This window comes from Fragaria vesca, linkage group LG4 (genome assembly GCF_000184155.1).
Source record: "Fragaria vesca subsp. vesca linkage group LG4, FraVesHawaii_1.0, whole genome shotgun sequence".
Taxonomy (NCBI): domain Eukaryota; kingdom Viridiplantae; phylum Streptophyta; class Magnoliopsida; order Rosales; family Rosaceae; genus Fragaria; species Fragaria vesca.
The window spans coordinates 12,925,759-12,945,232 of NC_020494.1; the positions used below are offsets into that span (position 1 = coordinate 12,925,759).

At 38.1% G+C, this 19,474-nt stretch overlaps 4 protein-coding genes across 4 annotated transcripts in view; all 4 read right to left on the reverse strand.

The window, feature by feature from the left end:
- Nucleotides 1–5,081, reverse strand: part of LOC101311566 (mediator of RNA polymerase II transcription subunit 33A-like) — an 8,152-nt gene extending 3,071 nt beyond the window's left edge. The window contains exons 1-9 of the mRNA XM_004298127.1: nt 4,816–5,081; nt 3,936–4,046; nt 3,505–3,852; nt 2,927–3,246; nt 2,724–2,815; nt 2,270–2,630; nt 1,941–2,151; nt 1,223–1,337; nt 909–1,070 (exon numbers count right to left, since the gene is read on the reverse strand). Coding sequence (XP_004298175.1) covers nt 909–1,070; nt 1,223–1,337; nt 1,941–2,151; nt 2,270–2,630; nt 2,724–2,815; nt 2,927–3,246; nt 3,505–3,852; nt 3,936–4,046; nt 4,816–5,081 — 1,986 coding nt within the window. The remainder of the gene's footprint in view (nt 1–908; nt 1,071–1,222; nt 1,338–1,940; nt 2,152–2,269; nt 2,631–2,723; nt 2,816–2,926; nt 3,247–3,504; nt 3,853–3,935; nt 4,047–4,815) is intronic.
- A 2,641-nt stretch (nt 5,082–7,722) lies between these two features.
- LOC101294550 (ribonucleoside-diphosphate reductase small chain A-like) lies at nt 7,723–11,653 on the reverse strand. The gene is given in 10 exon segments (XM_004296905.1): nt 7,723–8,116; nt 8,356–8,426; nt 8,551–8,568; nt 8,570–8,714; nt 8,871–8,987; nt 9,163–9,228; nt 9,870–9,996; nt 10,094–10,142; nt 10,301–10,461; nt 11,428–11,653. Coding segments are annotated over 10 exon segments (1,029 nt in total). The 5' UTR covers nt 11,588–11,653; the 3' UTR covers nt 7,723–8,001.
- A 4,747-nt stretch (nt 11,654–16,400) lies between these two features.
- LOC101311855 (cyclic nucleotide-gated ion channel 1-like) lies at nt 16,401–17,294 on the reverse strand. The gene is made up of 2 exons (XM_004298128.1): nt 17,082–17,294; nt 16,401–16,922 (listed from the first exon to the last, which is right to left on the reverse strand). Exons 1-2 carry the CDS (start codon nt 17,292–17,294, stop codon nt 16,401–16,403), a joined length of 735 nt encoding a protein of 244 aa, XP_004298176.1.
- A 354-nt stretch (nt 17,295–17,648) lies between these two features.
- Nucleotides 17,649–19,116, reverse strand: LOC101312147 (probable cyclic nucleotide-gated ion channel 3-like). Its single transcript, XM_004298129.1, has 4 exons — nt 19,045–19,116; nt 18,522–18,945; nt 18,224–18,421; nt 17,649–17,981 (listed from the first exon to the last, which is right to left on the reverse strand). Exons 1-4 carry the CDS (start codon nt 19,092–19,094, stop codon nt 17,649–17,651), a joined length of 1,005 nt encoding a protein of 334 aa, XP_004298177.1. The 5' UTR covers nt 19,095–19,116.
- Between the last annotated feature and the right edge of the window lie 358 nt (nt 19,117–19,474).

Sequence of the window (19,474 nt, forward strand, 5' to 3'; positions counted from 1 at the left end):
GAGAGATAATTAACTAGTTCACAAAGGCTTCTGATTTCTATGATTGGCGTGGGGGGAGGGGGGAGGAGAAGCTATGGTTGGTGTGGGTGGAGGAGAAGCTATGGTTGGCATGGGAGGAGCACCAAGAAGAAGTTTTGATAGGCTAACTAACCTTAATATCATTTCAAGGGTATCCATTTCAGTTGTGGTAATAAAACTACAATCTTTCTTCAATCCTGTGAGACTAAGGCAGGCCGGCCGGCAGCTGTAGTTTAAGGTTTTTGATTGAATAGGGTGGTTTGTACTTCACCCACCCTACTTTTGATACAGCTTTCTGGTTTATCCTGTTGTTTTTCAGCTGTGCATGTGGTGTCCATTTTTATTGTACCATTCGTTGTGATCAACAAAAATTGTTTAGTTTCCAAAAATGGAAAATACGAACGAAAGTTAGCCCGAGTCATACACAAACCCAATTCAATCCAATAGAGATCAATAATCAAAATGACACTGTTCAAGTGATTAGACTACTCTATATAGGGATCTTTCACTATCTATTTGACCTCTATCCAACCACACTGCTTCAAATTTCCTGATCATGGCAGCTAAGAAGCATACCAGAAGTGACAAGACAAAGTCTACGATTAAATTACTAAGCCTGTTAAACGTGTTCCTTGCTACCAGAGTGCATAGATAAAATGTACAAAATCATGTGTTATACTACACTTTAAATTCTCTTAGCTTTCCCCTTTCCTTAATGCAATTACTGATTAAAATTCACAGGGAATTCCAATCAAACTAATATTTGAGATAGACATTCTACTAGAACTCTATGGTTAAAGTGAATTAACTACATTAATGGGTGTTCAATCACTAACTGAAGAAGTAACAACCAAATCCTTCACTTTTGTTCAAGGGAAAGTTGAACATACCAAGCCATGTAAAGAGAAAATCTGAACGCAGTCAACAGATGCTATTCCAACAATGAGGACATTCAGCATTGGAGCATAACCTATCAAATGACTATCACTCCCAGAATAATCGGCATGAACTGGAGGAGACAATAATTGAATGATAAAATGAGCAGTATGCTCCTGCATGAAATGTGAACCATGAATTAATAGAGTGATTGATTCAGAAAAGCATGGCAAGATGAATTGTGATCAAAACAACATGAGATGCCACAAAGCTACTGCTTTGTATTTATTGTAGAAAAGGAATACGAGTTGTTAATCAATTTCTTCACCTGTATATTCCAACCCCTAAGTAGTGAGGTCCCACATAAAATGGTGGCAGCAGATATCTTCTCGTCATCTGATCCATTGATTGCAATCTCAAATACTTTCTCGATTTCTGCTAAGCTTCCATCAAATCCATGAGCTTAAATTCAGTAGCTTTACCTTTGGGTAAATTTACAAAAAAGAGCATCTGATATACCTGGCTTCAGGAAAGAAAAAGGGGTAACTGAAGACCAGGCCAAAGACAAAGAAATTAAAAAGGTAATCTAAAGGTATATATGCATGCAAAGCTATTCTTTAACCTTTGTTACACCAGAACTACCATAGATTATGATTCATAGCATTAGTGGAAAAGATATAACCATTTGTAGGCCACTGGTTAATTTCTTTAAGTTTTCTCCATCATACAGCATTTTCAAACCGATCTTGTTTACATACCGTAAGGGATTATGTATTAACCACAATTGGCTAAAAAGTCGAGAAATTACCAATTGATTGGCCCTTCCTTAAAGTGGTAATATAATACATAACTCCCTATGCATTTATATTTGACAGAGGTAATATAGGAACTCTAGCTTAAAGCCAGAGAAGCACCGCAGACCATAACCTTTTCAGAAATGACTCACTACAATAGAACTCTAGAATTTGTGGAAATGACTGGCTAAACTTAATATGATATAAAATTTAAAATTGATAACAAATTATATGTGTTAAGAGCTCATATACCTTGAAGCAGGACTTGAAACCAAAGCATTAACCAAGACTGGAGTAAGAGTAGCCCCCAGCATAAATGTTGACCAACCAGGCACTTGAGTTGGCACACCATGAGGTAACTGGTTTATACGTCCATTGACATAACCTGGCCAGGAATACGCAGATGTGTCCAGTAGATTTCTAGCAATGCAGGCCTCAACTATCAAATGGCGCATGTTTCCGGCTGTAACAAGCACATAGAGCTAAGATAATAACTCCAAACAGATATGCAGACAGCACTTAATACGATACAACATCAAACTTGAAGTTGAGTATAATCGAGAGCTAGATATTTGACTCACAAAAGTTTATGGGCAGATCCTTCATACCAATGCACTCAAAGTATGCACTCCCCATACTGACACCTGAAAGAATCAGCATCGCTTTTGCAGCAGCCTTATTGGCAGCAGAAACAACAGATTGAGGAGGAGTCAGCAAACCCTGATAGTCACCCAACACCTGTAAGCTGGAGACTAAATCATGGCGGCGGTTTCCTGGAAGCTCTTTTTCTTTCCAGCCATTGATGGAAGTACATTCTACTTCATTGGTTGGTAAAGTTCCCTCCTCCTCAAGCAGATTAGCCACCACAAGTGTTGTGATACACAATAGCATGCATAAGCGAGAGTCTAGGCGAGGCACAGGGCCCTCTATTGGGTCCCTTTCCTAGAAAACATAAGAATCATGAATAAGAGTTTTGCTCCCAAAATTGACCATCAAAGAAGAAAGTTGTTAAATCCATTCAAAGCAAATACATACCCTTTGTACAAGGCGAAGAGCTGCTATCCAAAGGCCTAAAAAGGTGTCATGCCAGCCTGTGCCATTTATCGCTTGAAGGGTATTAATCAGACCTACAAATGAAACCTTTTAGTCTCACAGACATTGATTTTTTCTTTTTCTTTTTAATCTAATTGTAACTTGAAATACTATCTGGAGCAGAAAGGATAAAAAACTGTGTTTACCAGTAATGTTTTCAACAGCACTTGTAGCATCAACTTGATAACCATCCATTGCATCTTCTAATACAAGATCAAGAGGAAGCCACAGAGCAGAACGACTAGCCCCATTGCACAGACCAGCAGAAGAAACCAGAGATCCAGAAGCCATAACTGCATGAAATTTTTGCAAAGAACTTGTTTTGTATTCACGAGACAATACGAAGTGACTGCTTGAACTCAACAGCATAAGAGCCTCTGGAGTAAGAGTTTTTGAACTTCTTATTGCTAAAGAATTTGATGCAAGCAATTGTAACCGCTGAGTAAAATTTGTCCAAAGTGCAGGCCTGGAAAAGTGAGACATGTTATCCATATCTTGCACAGTGACATTGAAGTATCAACGCTAAAAAGAACAAAATCTGTGGAGAACGCAATTAAATTAGTTCCGTACATGTCAGCATTGTTTTAGATACTTAAAATAATTAGAATAGTATGAAAAAGAGCATCAATGCTTGAAAAACCAATCAAACTAATCTATACATCATCCACCCTAGGACCAATGGACAAAGGTTTGTAAGCAATAATCAGGGGTAGTAAACACTTACAAGTGTCGGCGAGCCAGGTAAAGAATTCTCGATGTTACTTTATTTTGAAGGAACTGCCCAATTATCTCGATGGCCATGACAGTATTTGCCTCCTGCATTATCTCATTGTATTCCCTCCTCTTCTTATAATAACTACCATGGCAGTCTATCTCCATTTCTTGATGTTCAATTTCCCATCTAGACTTCTTTTCCAGGGTTTGATTCAACAATCCTTCATCATCTAATGATGCATCAACCAATTGCCACACAATTGCAAATAAAAACTCAACCACAAGAACTCCAGGTTCACTCAGTGGAAGACCAAATATTCCAGAAAGATGAAGAATAGAATCTATTGATTTCATGATCCTGCATGAAGAATAAAAATTTCAAATTCGAGATTGCTACTTTCAGTAAATGTCAGCTAAATCATTTCTTCACTAAAATCTTACATTTGATAATTTGGCCCATTTATCTGAGACTTGAGGGTAAAAATGTGTCTCTTGAGGAGTTCCATGTAAAGTCTATAAGCGACTGGCTGGGAGCATCGACTTGGAATGACCCTGTAGAAAGAATGGCGAACAATTTTCACATAACCATTGACCATAAAAATAAAACCACTAACTACTATGGTATGGCAGAACTCAATTCATGTCGAACATATGGCAAATCAGTTTTCGAATTCCCTACTACAAGGGATTTTGGAACAGGCAGTGCCCTACAAGTTAATGCTTAAAAACAGCTATAATGTGCAGTATAAACTGTCAACCAACCAAATGATGAGGGTTTTGTAATTCAGTGAAAACATCAATCATTCTGAATTAGTCCTCATCTAGACAGAGATATACTACAATGAAAAACATGTCAACCCAACCCTCCATTTGAAAATGTGGAGGAGGTAAGAAAAGTCAGAAATTTTATAGTTGAAAGAAACTAGAATCAGCATTTATAACAATAGGACTTTCACTCCCCACTAGTCAACTGCAATTCACACAGCAACATGACCCATTTTGGCCAAAATTTCCTCCTCATCCCATAGAACAATTCGGCATGATTGAAATTTTGCTATCGCTTCCATTTTCATTTTCTAAGAACGTAGAAACCACAGCTCTAAAGAGTCATCAAACACAAACACACAAAAAACCAACAGAGCAGAAAGCTAAATCAATCAAACAGTTGCTGTGGGATGTGAAAAAAGAATAAATCTTTAAACAAATTCACACCCTTTATCTAATCCCACTTCAAATCACAACAACCCCAACCCACCAAAAACACCAAAACCCAGAAAAGCCAGAATCTTCCAGCTCCAGTGTTCAAACAAAAAGCACAAACCTTTGTGAGAGAAGAGCAAGAACAATCATTGGAGGCACAATCTTTAACATCAAGGCCTTCTCCAGAAACTTCCACATAATGGGAACATTGTTTTCCCAGCAAATGTGGGAAACCAATACATTGGCTAGGTCCACTGAGGGCAGAGACACTCCCCTTGAACTCAAGTTGGAGGACAACTGTAGAACCCAAACCAGAGGATCACTACCCTTTTGTTGGGCCACTTTGGTTAACTCCACCACACTATCCCAGATACTAGACACCTCCATTTTTGAGCCAGTTTCTAAGGTTGTTGGTGGTGGTGGTGGTGAGAGAGAGAGAGAGAGAGAGAGAAGATCAAACAACAACAAAGGTGGTGGTGAGTGGTGACTCTGAGGAAGAGAAGAGGGGGGGGGCTTTGTTTGGTTCTTTGTTTTTTTAGTTGTGAAAATTTGGCAACATATAATGGTCATAAATGGGAAGGTCAAAGTGTCAAACTGGGTTTGGGGGTAGAATTGGGATTGTGTGTTTTTCTTCATAGTTTCATGCATATAGCCATGTGTGCCATGTGGGAACAATTACTATTCTACTCAGATTCTCATTAGCAACTCCATTTATCTTTCTGGCCCTGGGTTAACTCAATTCATTATCTAAAATGTGGCTAAATTTGTCATTTGGAAACATTCTATTTGAGATTAGCTGGTACTTTGTTGATGTTGAAAACAAACTCATGTCCCACCAAAACCAATGAAGGTATAAACAGAGTTCAATGGATGGATCCGCAACTGTAGAACTACACTACTCAGCTTTTCAGTTGGAATAGGCAAGGGTAACAATGTACTCTCTCAGTGTCCAAGGGCCCAATCTGGTCCACTAATGATCAACAATCCACAATGTCTTGCACCTGGAGATCCTTTTATATATGGTAACTCATTCTCATGGATAGAGTAGCAGAACAACCTTAGTGGTTAGGGTAGGTGGGAGAAAAGACCAGAAGTGAGTGATAATATCCTCCACTAGAGAATATAGAGTCGGTCCACCAAAAGTGACAATAGCACATAATTAGCATTGTCACATTGTGATTGTGCTTAGTCTGTAGACTGTGCAGGTATGGGGAGGGTAAGTTGGTGTTAGGTCCTTCCCTTCCCCACTTTGCCACTGATGAAAAGATTGGGAAGCTCTGGCTTTGTTGTCACTCTTTGTTATGGTAGACAGTAGAGAGGATGCATATATGGGTAGGTATGAGCACTAGTGCCTCTATCATTTAGGGCCTTTCAGCCACTCTGATTAGATGAGGTAATTAGGACCATCCTAGTCCTTAATTAGATAGTCTCAACTGAAATGGTTCAACCCCCACAAGTAATATTGATTATGTATTACGGCTAACTTATTTGTCTTAATGGATAAATGGACGGTGTTGTTATCTTTCGATAATCGGATCAACTGTCATCAACAACAACTAAAAACAAAAAAAACAAAACAAAAAAGACTACACAATTTGTGTGAAGGCTCAATCACTGTGACAATACTCATCTCCATTAACATCTGGAAGATTATTGAAATACTTTCCCTTGGAGAGTTACCAGTGTGAAGACAGATTTGCCTTCACTTGAGTGCAAGGTTATGATGAAAGAAATTTAGAATGGAAGAGAATCCATTATTGGGTGTATAAAGATGGCAACAGACTCAACAGTATGAGAATAATTATGATATTTCATCAATACGTATTGATATTAGTCATATAAAGGTGATGAGCTATGAGTACCAAGAGTTTAAGAGCCAATTAGTGTCAGTGCATTAGGATAGAGATATGACCTCTGAGAAAAGTAGGTTTGGTAAAATGGTCTAGTCATCTGTGAACTGCATCATGGGAGGTCCAAAGTTGTTATGATCGGATTTGAATTTGGTAGAGTGGGATAGGAATTTAGGGATAATAATAATTAACAAGTCCATATGGATATTTTAAGTTGTAATAAAACATCATGATACTGATTCCTAATCCTAATCACCTTTATTTTGGAATCCAACAGAGAAAGCTATAATAGTTTTCCTCATGACCTTAAATATGTTCCAGGTGTGACTCTCAAAGAGGTTGCTCAACCACCCAAAACAAATCAAAGCTTTCAAGCCAAGCAAACATAATGGAGAGCAAATGAACTGCAAAAGAAGCCATTTTTAGACATGAAGAAAATATCTTCTATTCAAATTTGGTGCATGAATGCTGATGGGGTACCTAAATAATTCTTAGAAATATGGACATCAGCATAGCACCAGACTGTAAACATTAGAAACCTCAGATTGTTTTTTTTTTTTTTTTTTTTTTTCCTATCTTGTGAACCGGTGAGGCAAGGGTGGAGTCCAGGACATCCCAAATTCCCAGTAGCTCTTGGTACCTGATCTAGTGCCCTTAACACAGGGACTGCAAATGCTTTATATTATAAGGGCTGCCCTGCCCAAGAGAGCAATCCGGTTGTTTTAGGTGATTGCCTTTATTCTATAGTAAAGGTAGTGCAGTCTGACAGACACTAGTTGATCAATCCAAAATTTCGAATGAGGAAAGGTACAACCTACTCCTAGTGGTGAAAAGTAGGAAGCTCCCATCTGGTCCAGTATAATATGAACTTACTCATCCCAACAAGTGAAACTCCAGAGATGTAAAGTATTAGATCACTCACTGTCTGGTGTGCTCATTCATTGAGCTACCGGAGCACACCCATTTTCAGACAATACAGAGTAATAAAAGAGGGAATATGCTTTTTAACAGGCAACAATATGTTCCTTACAAGAAGAAATATCCACAACACTCTCAAGTGTAAATGTTGCACTCTGGCAAGGCGGCAGGCATGAGCAGACAAGCTACTATCGGCATGGTTTAGAAACTGAATCCATGCTCATAATGCTAATAATCACAGCACACAAAAGCACCATTTTCAAACACAATGATGTTATATAGATATTTTCCAGAGGTCCACCCTATCACCGTGAAGCATAAATTATATATACCAATTTGTTGATGATGACAGTCACTAAAGGTAATAATGAAATGAGTAGGAGTAGATTTTAGGCTCTTCTACATTTACCAAGCTGATAGCCCAACAGAATATACACATTTAGTCTGTTACCGACTTACTGAAAAGACTAGTAGAAATTCCGATTCTAACACGAGCAATCGCTACATCTCTAAGGGACACTGCAGCAAAAACTGGATGACTAGAAGTCCTCATCCATGTTGAAGACGAAATTCTTTCCTCCATCTTGGAGGCTCGACATAACAGATGCTTTCTGATAGTCGCCCACCCTTTTCTCGAAGAAGTTTGTCTTCCCTCTGCATAACCAGACAAGCATGTTTAAGATCAAAGTTTTAAAACCTTTTTGTGGTTCTGACTGTGTGAAGTCGGAACACTGACTTTTTATACACTAGTAACCCCATATCCAGTCAATAACAGCACATACATAGACAAACCCTCACAAATCCAGTAATACTCATGCTCACTTGCAAATAATCAATGAACAAGTTCCTATAGTAAAAAAATGAAACAGTCATCAGAGCCGCACAATACTTACTGTAAAGAAATGAACTCCATCCAATCGAAAGGATTTTCCACACTGTACTTCTTCTCATAACCTAACGCAACCTGGATGGGAGAGCTATTAGATTAGTTGATATCTAACAATAGATCAAATAGATACAATAAAGAATACACCACAACTCCTATTTCCCTTGGAATGAGAGAGAGAGAGAGAGAGAGAGAGAGAGACCAGTAGTCGATCAGCAACTAAATTTTATGTACTGGCTCATGAGAGCTGAGTTCATGCCAATCAATGCACATGGGAGGGCGTCACACACAAACTCGGTTTCAATTTCGACAGCTTCATGTATAATTCCATGAACTTTTTCCGAATTAAGTTGCTTTTGTAACAAACTGTAAGCAACAAGAACAGACAGATTTAACTATTTTAAATTAAATGATTTCAAAGTTGTTCCTATCCAAATATTTTATACTGCACCTTATAACTATTATGTTGACCAAGCCTCACATGGGGAACACAATTCTAGAACCATAGAAAAAGAAAATTACCTGTACAGAAGGCAAGCAAAATCACAGTGGAGGCCCTCATCTCTAGAAATAAGCTCATTTGAGAATGTCAGACCTGGCATTAGTGCCCTCTTTTTAAGCCAGAATATGGCACAGAAGCTGAGAAGTGAGAACCACAAATGAACTTAAAGTCTTAAACAACATGAGAAGACGAAGAAAATAAAATAAACGGTCATAAACACTCATAACAGAGAGGCTGAACATATAAACACAAGCACATCAATAACAACGCTTTCTGAAAACAAAAGAGAGCGTATCAAAGAAGAGAAACTACCTTCCTGAGAAAAAAATTCCTTCAACACATGCGAAAGCAACAAGTCTCTCCACAAACGAATTTGAACTGCACATAATGCAGAATAATTAATTTTTTGGAAGCAACAGTTACATTTCTCCTAACCAAACAGAGAAGTATGAACAAAAAAGAAGCTTGGTGACAACAATGAGAGGGCTAAAACAACTTTTAGATTTACAGAATGCAGCTTCGCATACTGAGTGAAAGTTTAATGTGATAACGACATCTTATTACAATATAGAATGTAGAAGGAGCTCCTACTCTGTTTAATACTAAACAACAGATGGTTATACCCATATATTTTCTGGTACAGTATGTGCACTAATTTCTGCTTTAACAAAAAAGTTTCATCAAGAAACTACATTTTGTCTGTCCCACATAAATTCCCACTATAAATCCCAAAAGAGGATGTTCATGCTATTAACATGTCATATTCCAGAGTTTCATACAAAAGCCGTCCTACAATTTAAGGAAAACAAACCGTCCACTATTAATTTAAGCATCAAGTTTTAGAAGTATGAAAGGATTTAATGCTAACATGTCAAAAACATGGCTTTTACCAATTAAAGTTTCTAGATTGCTCATATCATGCACACATGATTCAATTAACAAATGTGAAGCAATAAAAACCCAAAACACATGCTTTATTGCTTACACTAGGATTACAGAAGACTACATAACATATGTACCTGTTTATCCAATTTAAAGCCCACTGGGCCTTCCTAGAGACACAAGGAATGTTTTCAATTGCGTTGAACAATCTGTGCTTCTCTTTAGGATCCTTGATGTATGTCTCTAAAAGCAAGCTGTACATCTCTGATGGTAGATAATTTTCAACAAGACATAAGGTAAACACTTGGCCAGGTGATCCCAAGTATTATAAATGTAGGATACCACAGATTTAAAGCTTTACCAGAATGAATATTCTCCATTGCAAGTTGAAATCCATAGAATGCCCGAGCCTATGAAGAATGAGAAGCCTTGATGTTAGTTGGTCAACTAGGAAAAAAGCCAGAAAAAAGTCTAATTAAGTATGAACAGTTACATATATATGTGATGAAATATGGAGAGAAAGAAAGACGATCACACAACCAAAAAAACAGCGTAGAAAACAAAGCACCTCTGGAATTTGAACATCATTTAGAAATCTTGCAGCCAAATTCTCCAAAACAATCCCATCTGATGCGGCAAAAAATGCCAGGACATGGCTTATGAAGTGTCTCTCGGAGTCAGTCAAAGCATCCCACTGCTGTACATCCTGGGAGAGATCAACCTCCTCAGCTGTAAGCCAATTAACATGTCATTAAAATAATTGTTGATCGGCACACAATGAACAGTGATTTGCAGGTTCCTCCAAAAACAGGAATAAAAGACTTGAATGGAATAAAGGCCCCCTAGGCTTATGTAAACATTCCAACCAATAACTCATCCACACACCCAGAAGGCCAGTGCATATCCTAAGGGAAAGAGCACACATTCAGGGTTTTCTGAGCAAGCCACTAAAGCTAGTTCTATTTTACCACAGACACAAACCAGTTTTCAAATATGAGCACCATTATTGTTTCTCTGTACACCTAAAATCATGACGGTTTAGTTTAGCGAAGAAACAGATGTACATCATTCATTGACAGCAAAAAGATCATATAGCATTCAAATTGGCAACCCCAAATGGGTTGGTTCTCAAATCATCATATTCCATTTGGTTGGGTTCATTCTCCTTTCCCTTACATTCTTCTGTAAACATACCACGAATACTGATATTATGACAAAGGATAAAGATTTACAAATTCATTTACCAAATCATAAGATCTATCAGTCTACTGAGAGACCAAACCAGATGCTATGATCTACAGTAAGGTCATGGGGCTCAATGAGAGAGGAGAAAACTGCTTTCATGACCAAAGAGTGACCATATCTTCCAATTTATAAATCAAATAACCGCAAAACCAACTGAATTTTGAAACCAAACAAAATAAAACCATACAGGAGACAAAGATTAAATAAGTAAATCACCACAGGCATCAATTATCCCACTTAATTTCCTCTGAATCACTGAGAAACACCACCATTGTTCAAACACCCTCTCAATTCCAAGCAAACCAAACCCCAACATCAAACAACTACCAATCAAATTCAAACAAACAACCACATACCCACATCAAAACCCACATACAAAAACAAGAAAAGCACCAAAATTGACATGAAAGTTTGAATATTTTTTCCATAAACTGTAAAACAAACAAGTACCAGTCCAGAAACTAGCCTCAGCCTTCTTGTACATCTCCCAAAGTTGCTGATACCTAATGGGGAACATACAGAATCTCTGGGTTTGCGCTGCCAAAATGGGTTCTACTTCTTCTTCCTCCTCCTTGTCATCTCTGTCTGGTTCATTTCTCAGAGAACCCATTTGTTTCCTCACTTGGGTTTTTGGGGGTTTCGGTGTTGTTGGGTTGTGTTGGGTAGAAATAGATAAACCCCTACAAAAACCTCCACAAAACGACAAGAAAAACGGAGTGAGGTGATAGCGTATCACACAAAACCGGTCGCTTTCGTGTTTTCAGGTTTTTATATCAAAAGAAGAATTCCATTGGTTTTGGAAGTGGTAACGACGTCGTTTAATGGCGGTTATATTTCGCGGGATGAGTGTTTTTTTTTTTGAAGCAAATAAGGGGTTTAGGCAAGAAGAAAAAGAATAATAATTTAGGAGGAATACTTAATTGGTCATTAGTACAATACGATAATATAAAAAATGGAGGAGCATCCCACCACACCATATTAGGAGAAGACGTACCATAATTCGCCAAAGCGTCAGCAACCTTATTACCTTCACCAAAAATATGAGATACATGGAAAGTCATTTGAGAAATCTGATTCAAGCAATTGAGTCAACTAGTACGAAGTTTCCATGGAACCAACAAAGGAGACTTGATAAAATCTAGAATCAGAGAATAGTCAATTTCCAGTCATATGTGCTTCTAGTCACGAACCCATGTCAGCTCAATCACCTTAATCATAACCATCACCTATGCCGCAACAGAACTAGGGATATCTAAACTTGAAGCAAAAGCTCCAAGAAAACTCCCCATATAATCTCTAAATACAGCTTCATACCTTCCAACCCCCTCATCATTCTTCCTGCTCCATCAGATATAATCTTAACCCAACCCATCAATGGGGGATGCCAATTAACCTCTATCACTCTCGGGGCACGACACAACCTGCATTCAACCCCAAAAGATTTCAAAATCCAAAGATCTTGAATGGAGTTATGCATAGTACCTATTGACAAACGACTAGCTGCTTGAATATGACCACTGATAAGTCTGCATATATTCTCAACTGAAAATACTTTGCCCTCATGTCTCATTTTATTTCTTGCATGCCATACAAACCACAATATTAAAGTGAAACATATCAACCATAAATCCTTCAGCTGAGCACTTCTTCCTGCAGCAAAACCCATATGGCGACCCTTTAAAATTGAAGGAGGCATACCATCCAACTCAAAGATAGAAGTAAAATGCCCCCATATTGCAACAATAAAAGAGCAATGAAGAAAAATATGGTCAATAGACAATGCAACTTGCCCTTTGGTTATCCCTTTCCGCAATCTTACCCTTTGCTTTGTATTGACCTTACCTTATAGGACTAGGATATCCTACACGATACACCAAGTTGGGCAGATTTTGATATAGAAAATCTTTTTAGATTCGGGTTTTGTAGCTTTGGCCCTTCTATATAAGATGACAGAGACTAACCCTACTTTTCACCTCAAACATTCGTACATAGAATTAGTTCTCAATGGCATTTAAAGACAAGTGCAGGTTCTACACCATCAATTTCTACAAAAACCGCATTCGAGTTGTGGTAACTTTAGACACAAGTTCTGTGGATCGGTTGATTGGAAAATATGTATCGCGCTGTTTGCCTCAAAAACTGTCTCGGCCAAAAAGATAGGCCAAGGGACTTGAAGGTGCAATATTTCTTTCGATTTGTGCATGCCAACTCGCAGCCAAGCGAGGTTTTGTTTGATATTTTGTGCCTGATCTGACTTCTTCCAAAGTGATTGTAGGCCGAGGAAGGAATCGTCTCGGCTGTTGGGTTCTCTTGTCTATGTTGCAAGGACTTTCGGCATTTTCACCGATGCTGCTCTTTTTTTTGTGATTTTTTTATGAGTTTGCTAGAAATAAAGTGCGAAACTGTGACATCTTGGAAATTTGGTTTTCTATTTTTGAAAAAAAATTATTTTCCAGCTATTTAAATTTGAATTTCTGTTATTCTTTAATTTCTTTGTGGCTTTCGAAAATTATTCAAATTTTTGGTTTGTCAAAATTTGTCTTTCGAGTCCGTAGGATTAACCTAAACGTCGTTACGAGTTCGTTGGATTTTTCGGAGCATCGTTTTGGATATCGGAGCTATTTTTAATGATTTTTAGAAGTTGGTATTATCCAAAAAAATTAATTAAAAATATATACTATAGGTCGGTTTGATTGGGCCGTGGATTTGGGTATGTATATAGATGTGGATCAGTTTGGACAGCGCCAGACCAAAACCCAGTCTTGACGTCGTCGTTTTGCAGCAGCGGAGCTGCGATCACCCCGTCCGTCGTCCGGTCGCCTACCGGCGCAAGGCCGGTGTCCATAGGTCCGTCTCGTTGTCCCCGTCCTCAAGATGATCTTCGTTTTCGATGGGAAGCTCCGGTGAGAGAGAAAAGGAGGAGAGAAGGTGATTGGTTTCCGGTCGAGTTCGTGATTCCGGCCACGGCGGCGAGTGTGACCGGTATTGGTAGCTTCCTCTCGTCCTTGTGGTCTTCCCTATGTCCTCAGTTTCTTTAGAAGAGGTCGGGAGAGAGAGATTCGAAGTGGAGAAGGAGAGGCTGGGTTCGCCGGCGAGTCTCCGATTCCGGCAGCGTCGACGTGCATGGCTGGTGGCGTTAGCTTCAGCTCAACCTGGAGATCATCTCTGTGCTTTTGTTTGTCCAGATGATTAGGCATGAGGGAGAATCGAAGAGATGAAGGTATTGAGTTTTCCGGTGAGGGTTCGACGGATTCCGGAGAGCTTTGATGTCGACTCAGGTATGAAAATTGGTCAGTTAGTCGAGCTCTACCTTCCTGTGTAATTGAAATTGGGTTTGGTTGAGAGATGAAGAATTTAGTTTAAGTTAGTGTGTGCCCCGCAGTGTGTGGCCACTGTGCACGGCGGCGGTGGTGGTGATTTTGGGTTCTGGAGTAGCTCTTTTGATGTTTATAGAAGCTTCTAAACATGATTTCATGGTTGGTTGTGATTGAATTCGAGATTGGAGGAGTAGATGGTTTTGGGCAGTGTGGTTCGGCGGCGAAAGTGGTGGTGATAGCTGGTGGTTTACATTTCTGGGTCTGGTTTCTGTTTGAAATGGGTGATATTTATTGAATGGTTGTTAGAGAGAGATGATAGGAAAAGTTGGGTGTAATGAAGGTTAAGTTTTGGCTTTGCTGGGTTGTTGTGGAGTTTAAGAGGAGTGTGGGTACGGTAACAGAAGAATTGGGTTTTCATTAGTTTCATATGGATTTGATGTGTTACTGGGGAAGTTGGAAACAGTAAAGGATTTAGTTTGGGTCATGTCTGGGTTCGTTGATAAGTTATTGTTATGCCTACAATTAAGAGATGAGAAGATTGATCAAGATTGAAATAGGCAAATATAAAGGATTTAGTAGAAAAGAGGATTTGGGTGTAGAGAGTAAATTCGGTGGTTGGCTTGGTGCTTGGAGCATGGTTGGGATACGACTAATTATAAGTGGCGTGTGATTCGGTAGTTGTCAAAAAAAGGGAGCGGAATTGGAAATAAGGATTTTGGGTGTCCTTAGTAAATTTCAAGGACTTGATCGTTTCTAATTAAAGAGTTTGCCGACTTTATTAGAAACAAAGATCGAATACGAGTAGTTGGATTGCAAGAACAGAAGGATAAAGATTTCAGAAAGCGTGTCGTTGTGTGACTAATTTCGATTAGCGGAGCAAAAACTTGGATTCCAGGTAGAGTCTTTCTCGGGGAATCTTTCTTTAAATTGATAATTAGATTATAATTGAAATTGATGTTTTGTGTGGCATTGATTGGTTAATTGTTGATTGTTATCGTTTTCGATAAAGCATGTGTAATCGGTGATTTATATAATTATTGTTATCGCTTTCCATAAAAGCATGTGTTGGATGATATATTATGAGTATTGATATTTGTTGCATTCATAATGTATTGTGAGAAATTGTGAGATTAGTGAGATTGGTGATTATGGAGAGATAAGAATGAGATCTAGAGAATAGATACATTTTGTGTTGTTGAGTTTCCTCATGGGGCATCCAAGATCTATGATTAGCCCACACGTGCACATGTTTGGGGAAAGTAGGCCCCTTCGATGGCGGACATCGATAAAAAGATCTTATCGGGTTTCGGGTTTAGAAGGCCATGAGTATAACAAGACGACTAACAAAAAAGGTACAGGTGATGAGGTATTACTGATTGTTAGGTCGTATATTGGAGACATCTATACGGTATAAGACGTGTAGGTTTATATGTCTTTGATGTATGCACTAATCAGCCAGTAATTGAGTGGAGGAAGTTTGAGAGGACATGACTCGTTTGGCTGGTCAAGGATTGCATGTTAAATGTGCAATGGATCTAGATCTCGCTGATATGTGGCTGCAAAGAAATTCAAAGTTGATATGGCCGCAAAGAAATCCAAAGATAACGACTACAAGTCTATGGGATTGAAGACGACGGCGTTGAAGTTTCTAAACAAGGAGATGGAAAAGGATAAGAAAATTACTATGAGTAATTGGGGTGACAAATTAAACGACTCGATGCCCGTCAAGTGAAGTATGCTTGCATAGATGCTTTTGTTTCGTTTCAACTAGGATTGAAATTACAACTCAAGTGAAGAGAGAATGAAATGTATGGCCGAGACAAAGAATTTTTTTCATCAATGCAAATTCATCAGGAAACTCAGTGAGGAACTATTAGCTAATATCAGGAATTATTAGCTAGCCAATTAATTTATTCCATCAATAATTTACATTTTTGTTTTTGTTATTAGGTTCTGATGCAATAACATATATTGAGAGGAGTAATCAAGCATTCGCTTAAGGTTTAACAGAAAATAGGACCTCGATCACCGATACACAAACAATACAATATATATGTGTCTTTCTAATAGTGAACCTAGAAATACATGCTTAATATAACAAATTGATCAGTCAGCTTCTGATGAATTGTTGAGTAGTTCCCTCAATTTGTTCCATCTGTTGTGATTTCCTCTTTCACGCCACGATGCTTGTAATGAAGAAGCTGCCATATGCTCCAATGGAGAATGCTCTAGGACAGGCAGGTTCAAAATAAAATGCAACCGAAATTTGGAGACAACTCTCCTAAGATTGATAGCACTAATAGCATATGCTTCTACTCTAGTTTGGGATATGACAGTTTTAGGAGAGACGGGCAAATCAGATATGGAGGCAAAAACGAATGCCCAATCTAGAAGTTCGTCTCCAAAGAAATCATCTTTCTTAATGATTGAGGAATCGCTCTTTGTTCCACCAACATTGGCATTATTACGAGTTTTGTAGCTCAATGCGGTACCTTGCGTGATGAAGAACACATTCCAAAGTGCTTCCCCCTCTCGAATAATATGGCAGTTTTTCGTATATGTCACTAGCTCAAGATGTTTAGCTATTGCTTTCAACACTCGAATCTTCATATATTTGAACATCGGTACCTAGAAAATCGATTACATATGTAAAATTAGTACTGTGAGAAATTAAATTGAAGTGATAATTTACTAATGTCTCATTTTCTCTAGAACAGATTTAACTTTTTGTTCTTATTTCTGATCGAAAAGCTTGCTTGATTGTTATAAACAAATCAATATACTTACTTTCTGTAAACAAGTCAAGCGGGAAAGACTCATGATTTGTCTTTTGTATGCTCTAGGAAGAAGAGACAAAAAGTTCTCCAAATCAACATCTTTGTTTTCTTCAAGCTTTTGCTGAACGTTTTTCATGATCACCTTCTTCATCAACTTCTTATCGCGTTTAGAAAAATTGTTTCTAGTCAACCACATATCTATGTCTGGATTCATCATTTGCATCTTGTGTCTTAACTTCATTCGATCTTTTCTTTTTTGTGCCTCCTGCACATAATTTTTTTTATTCAATATGTTTATCATGTACATGATATAATGATTCTTCTAGGAGTATACTAATTATCAACACCAACGTACCTCCACCCTTGCGTTGAGATATATTAAGAACAGCACCAAGCCACTTATAGAAGTTAAAATTGAAAAGCTAATCTCCAACATATCCGAACTGGTCTCCATATTTGAACCAAAGGAACTGCATGCATATATAGGTGCATATATATAAGAAGAAATAGAAACAATGCATGTAATAATGACCGAATTTGGATCTGCGTTAGTATACAATGTTGAAAATGAAACATATCAAGCAATCTCAGATGTGCAAAGTGCAAACCTCAAATTGCGCAAGCCCCACCAGAAAGATTGCAGAAACTTTCGAGGAAAATAAGTTGATCTTGTAAAGTTAGACTGAAGAGCATAACGATATATACCAAAATTAAAATCTTTTTTATCAGTTGGATCGCAGAATGCCATTATATGCGTCGCGTTGCAGGTTCTAAGTACTTGGGATGTTATATTCTTGTCACAGTAGAAACCATACCGAACTGGTTTATCACATTGCATCAAATTGTATTGTTTCCTCCAACAATGAATCTCTCTGTCGACGGCAAAGCCGTACCACAAGGCTCCAAATAACTGGTTTAACAAAAGTAAATAATAGTCAGATTTCACAGAAAATAAGTTCTGATAGAAAAGGTATGGGAATCATGCATGCATGCATAACTATATTTGAATCATATATATTTTACGATGCAGTTAATGAATAGATGTAATTTTGCAGAGGAAGATCGATAAGGATAATTAAGGTGAACAATGAACAGATTTCTCTTTTCTTTCTTGATTTAAAATTAAGATAAAGGCTAAGAGTACTTAATTACATGAGAAGCAATGATGAAAGGAAGAAGATCCAATATAGCTTGAAGCCATCTTCCTATTCCATACTCCACGTTAGGACGGTGCTTAATTAATCCAAAGGTGAAATAAGCTCGTAGAGCATACTGGATTGGATAGAAGATACGTCGAAGAAATCTATACAGAAACCGGGCTTTCAGAATATATCGTAGGAGTACTATTGCCTGCAGTTCACAGTAAATAAATAACGATTCATATATACTTTTTTCCTGTGAAATGGGATGAAATTGAGATGAAAATGCATGCTTCTATATATAAATATACCTGTGAAATGGGAAGAAACAGATAAATGCGATATATGATTGGTAACCACAAGAAGATGTGCTCCTTAAATGTCATCTTAACATTCTGATTGCCACGAATTCGCCAGCAAAACACAAAAATATCCATGGCGTAAAACAGGTCAATGGTAGATTGTAAAGCAACATAGATCCACATCAAGCTAACGTCCCATTGGTAGCACAGTAAATGAGGATATGTTACAGGAAGGTAGATGAACAACGGATTAAAGAGGACTGCAAATGCACAAGGTATTATAAAGATCTTATTTTCCCATATCGGAAAACATCTCTTCGGCTTATAATCTCTTGAACAAAGTATTCTTTCTGGTAATATTTGCCACATTGTACTCGGTCCATGTCCGGCTCCGGTTTCTTTGTCGGACTCCCTCGTTAAATTTCGATATGGACTACAGATACAGATCAGATAACATTTATAATTAGATGCATGGTTATACGATTTGTTTATGGATTGATGCGTGTTTATTCAAAAGATAAAGAAATCTGACCTCATTAACTCGACTGATACTTCACTGGGATGCTGCTGCAGGCTGATCATATCTCAAGCTAGCTTAACACCCACCCAAAGATCCAACTTGGCAACCAGCTGCTAATTCCTGCAAACTTAATTAGTTAACGGAAATGGAGATCGAGTCTGGAGAACACAGATATATATAGTTAGAGACTTGAAATAGAACTACGTACAATTAATGATGAGAAGCTCACAGAGAACTATACGGGTTGGCAAAGTTCAACTTTGAATGCATGGAACACAGCTGGTTTTAGGGCACCAGATCCCTTTTCCTTTATTCCGAGGTGGAATTTGTTGCCTTTTAAAAAAGTAGAGAAAGTCTCGTCGATCTCACTTGGTTATTGATCAATTAATCAGCAAAATTCTAAAACAGTCACCATTTGGTACAATATTCTCTCTCTCTCTCT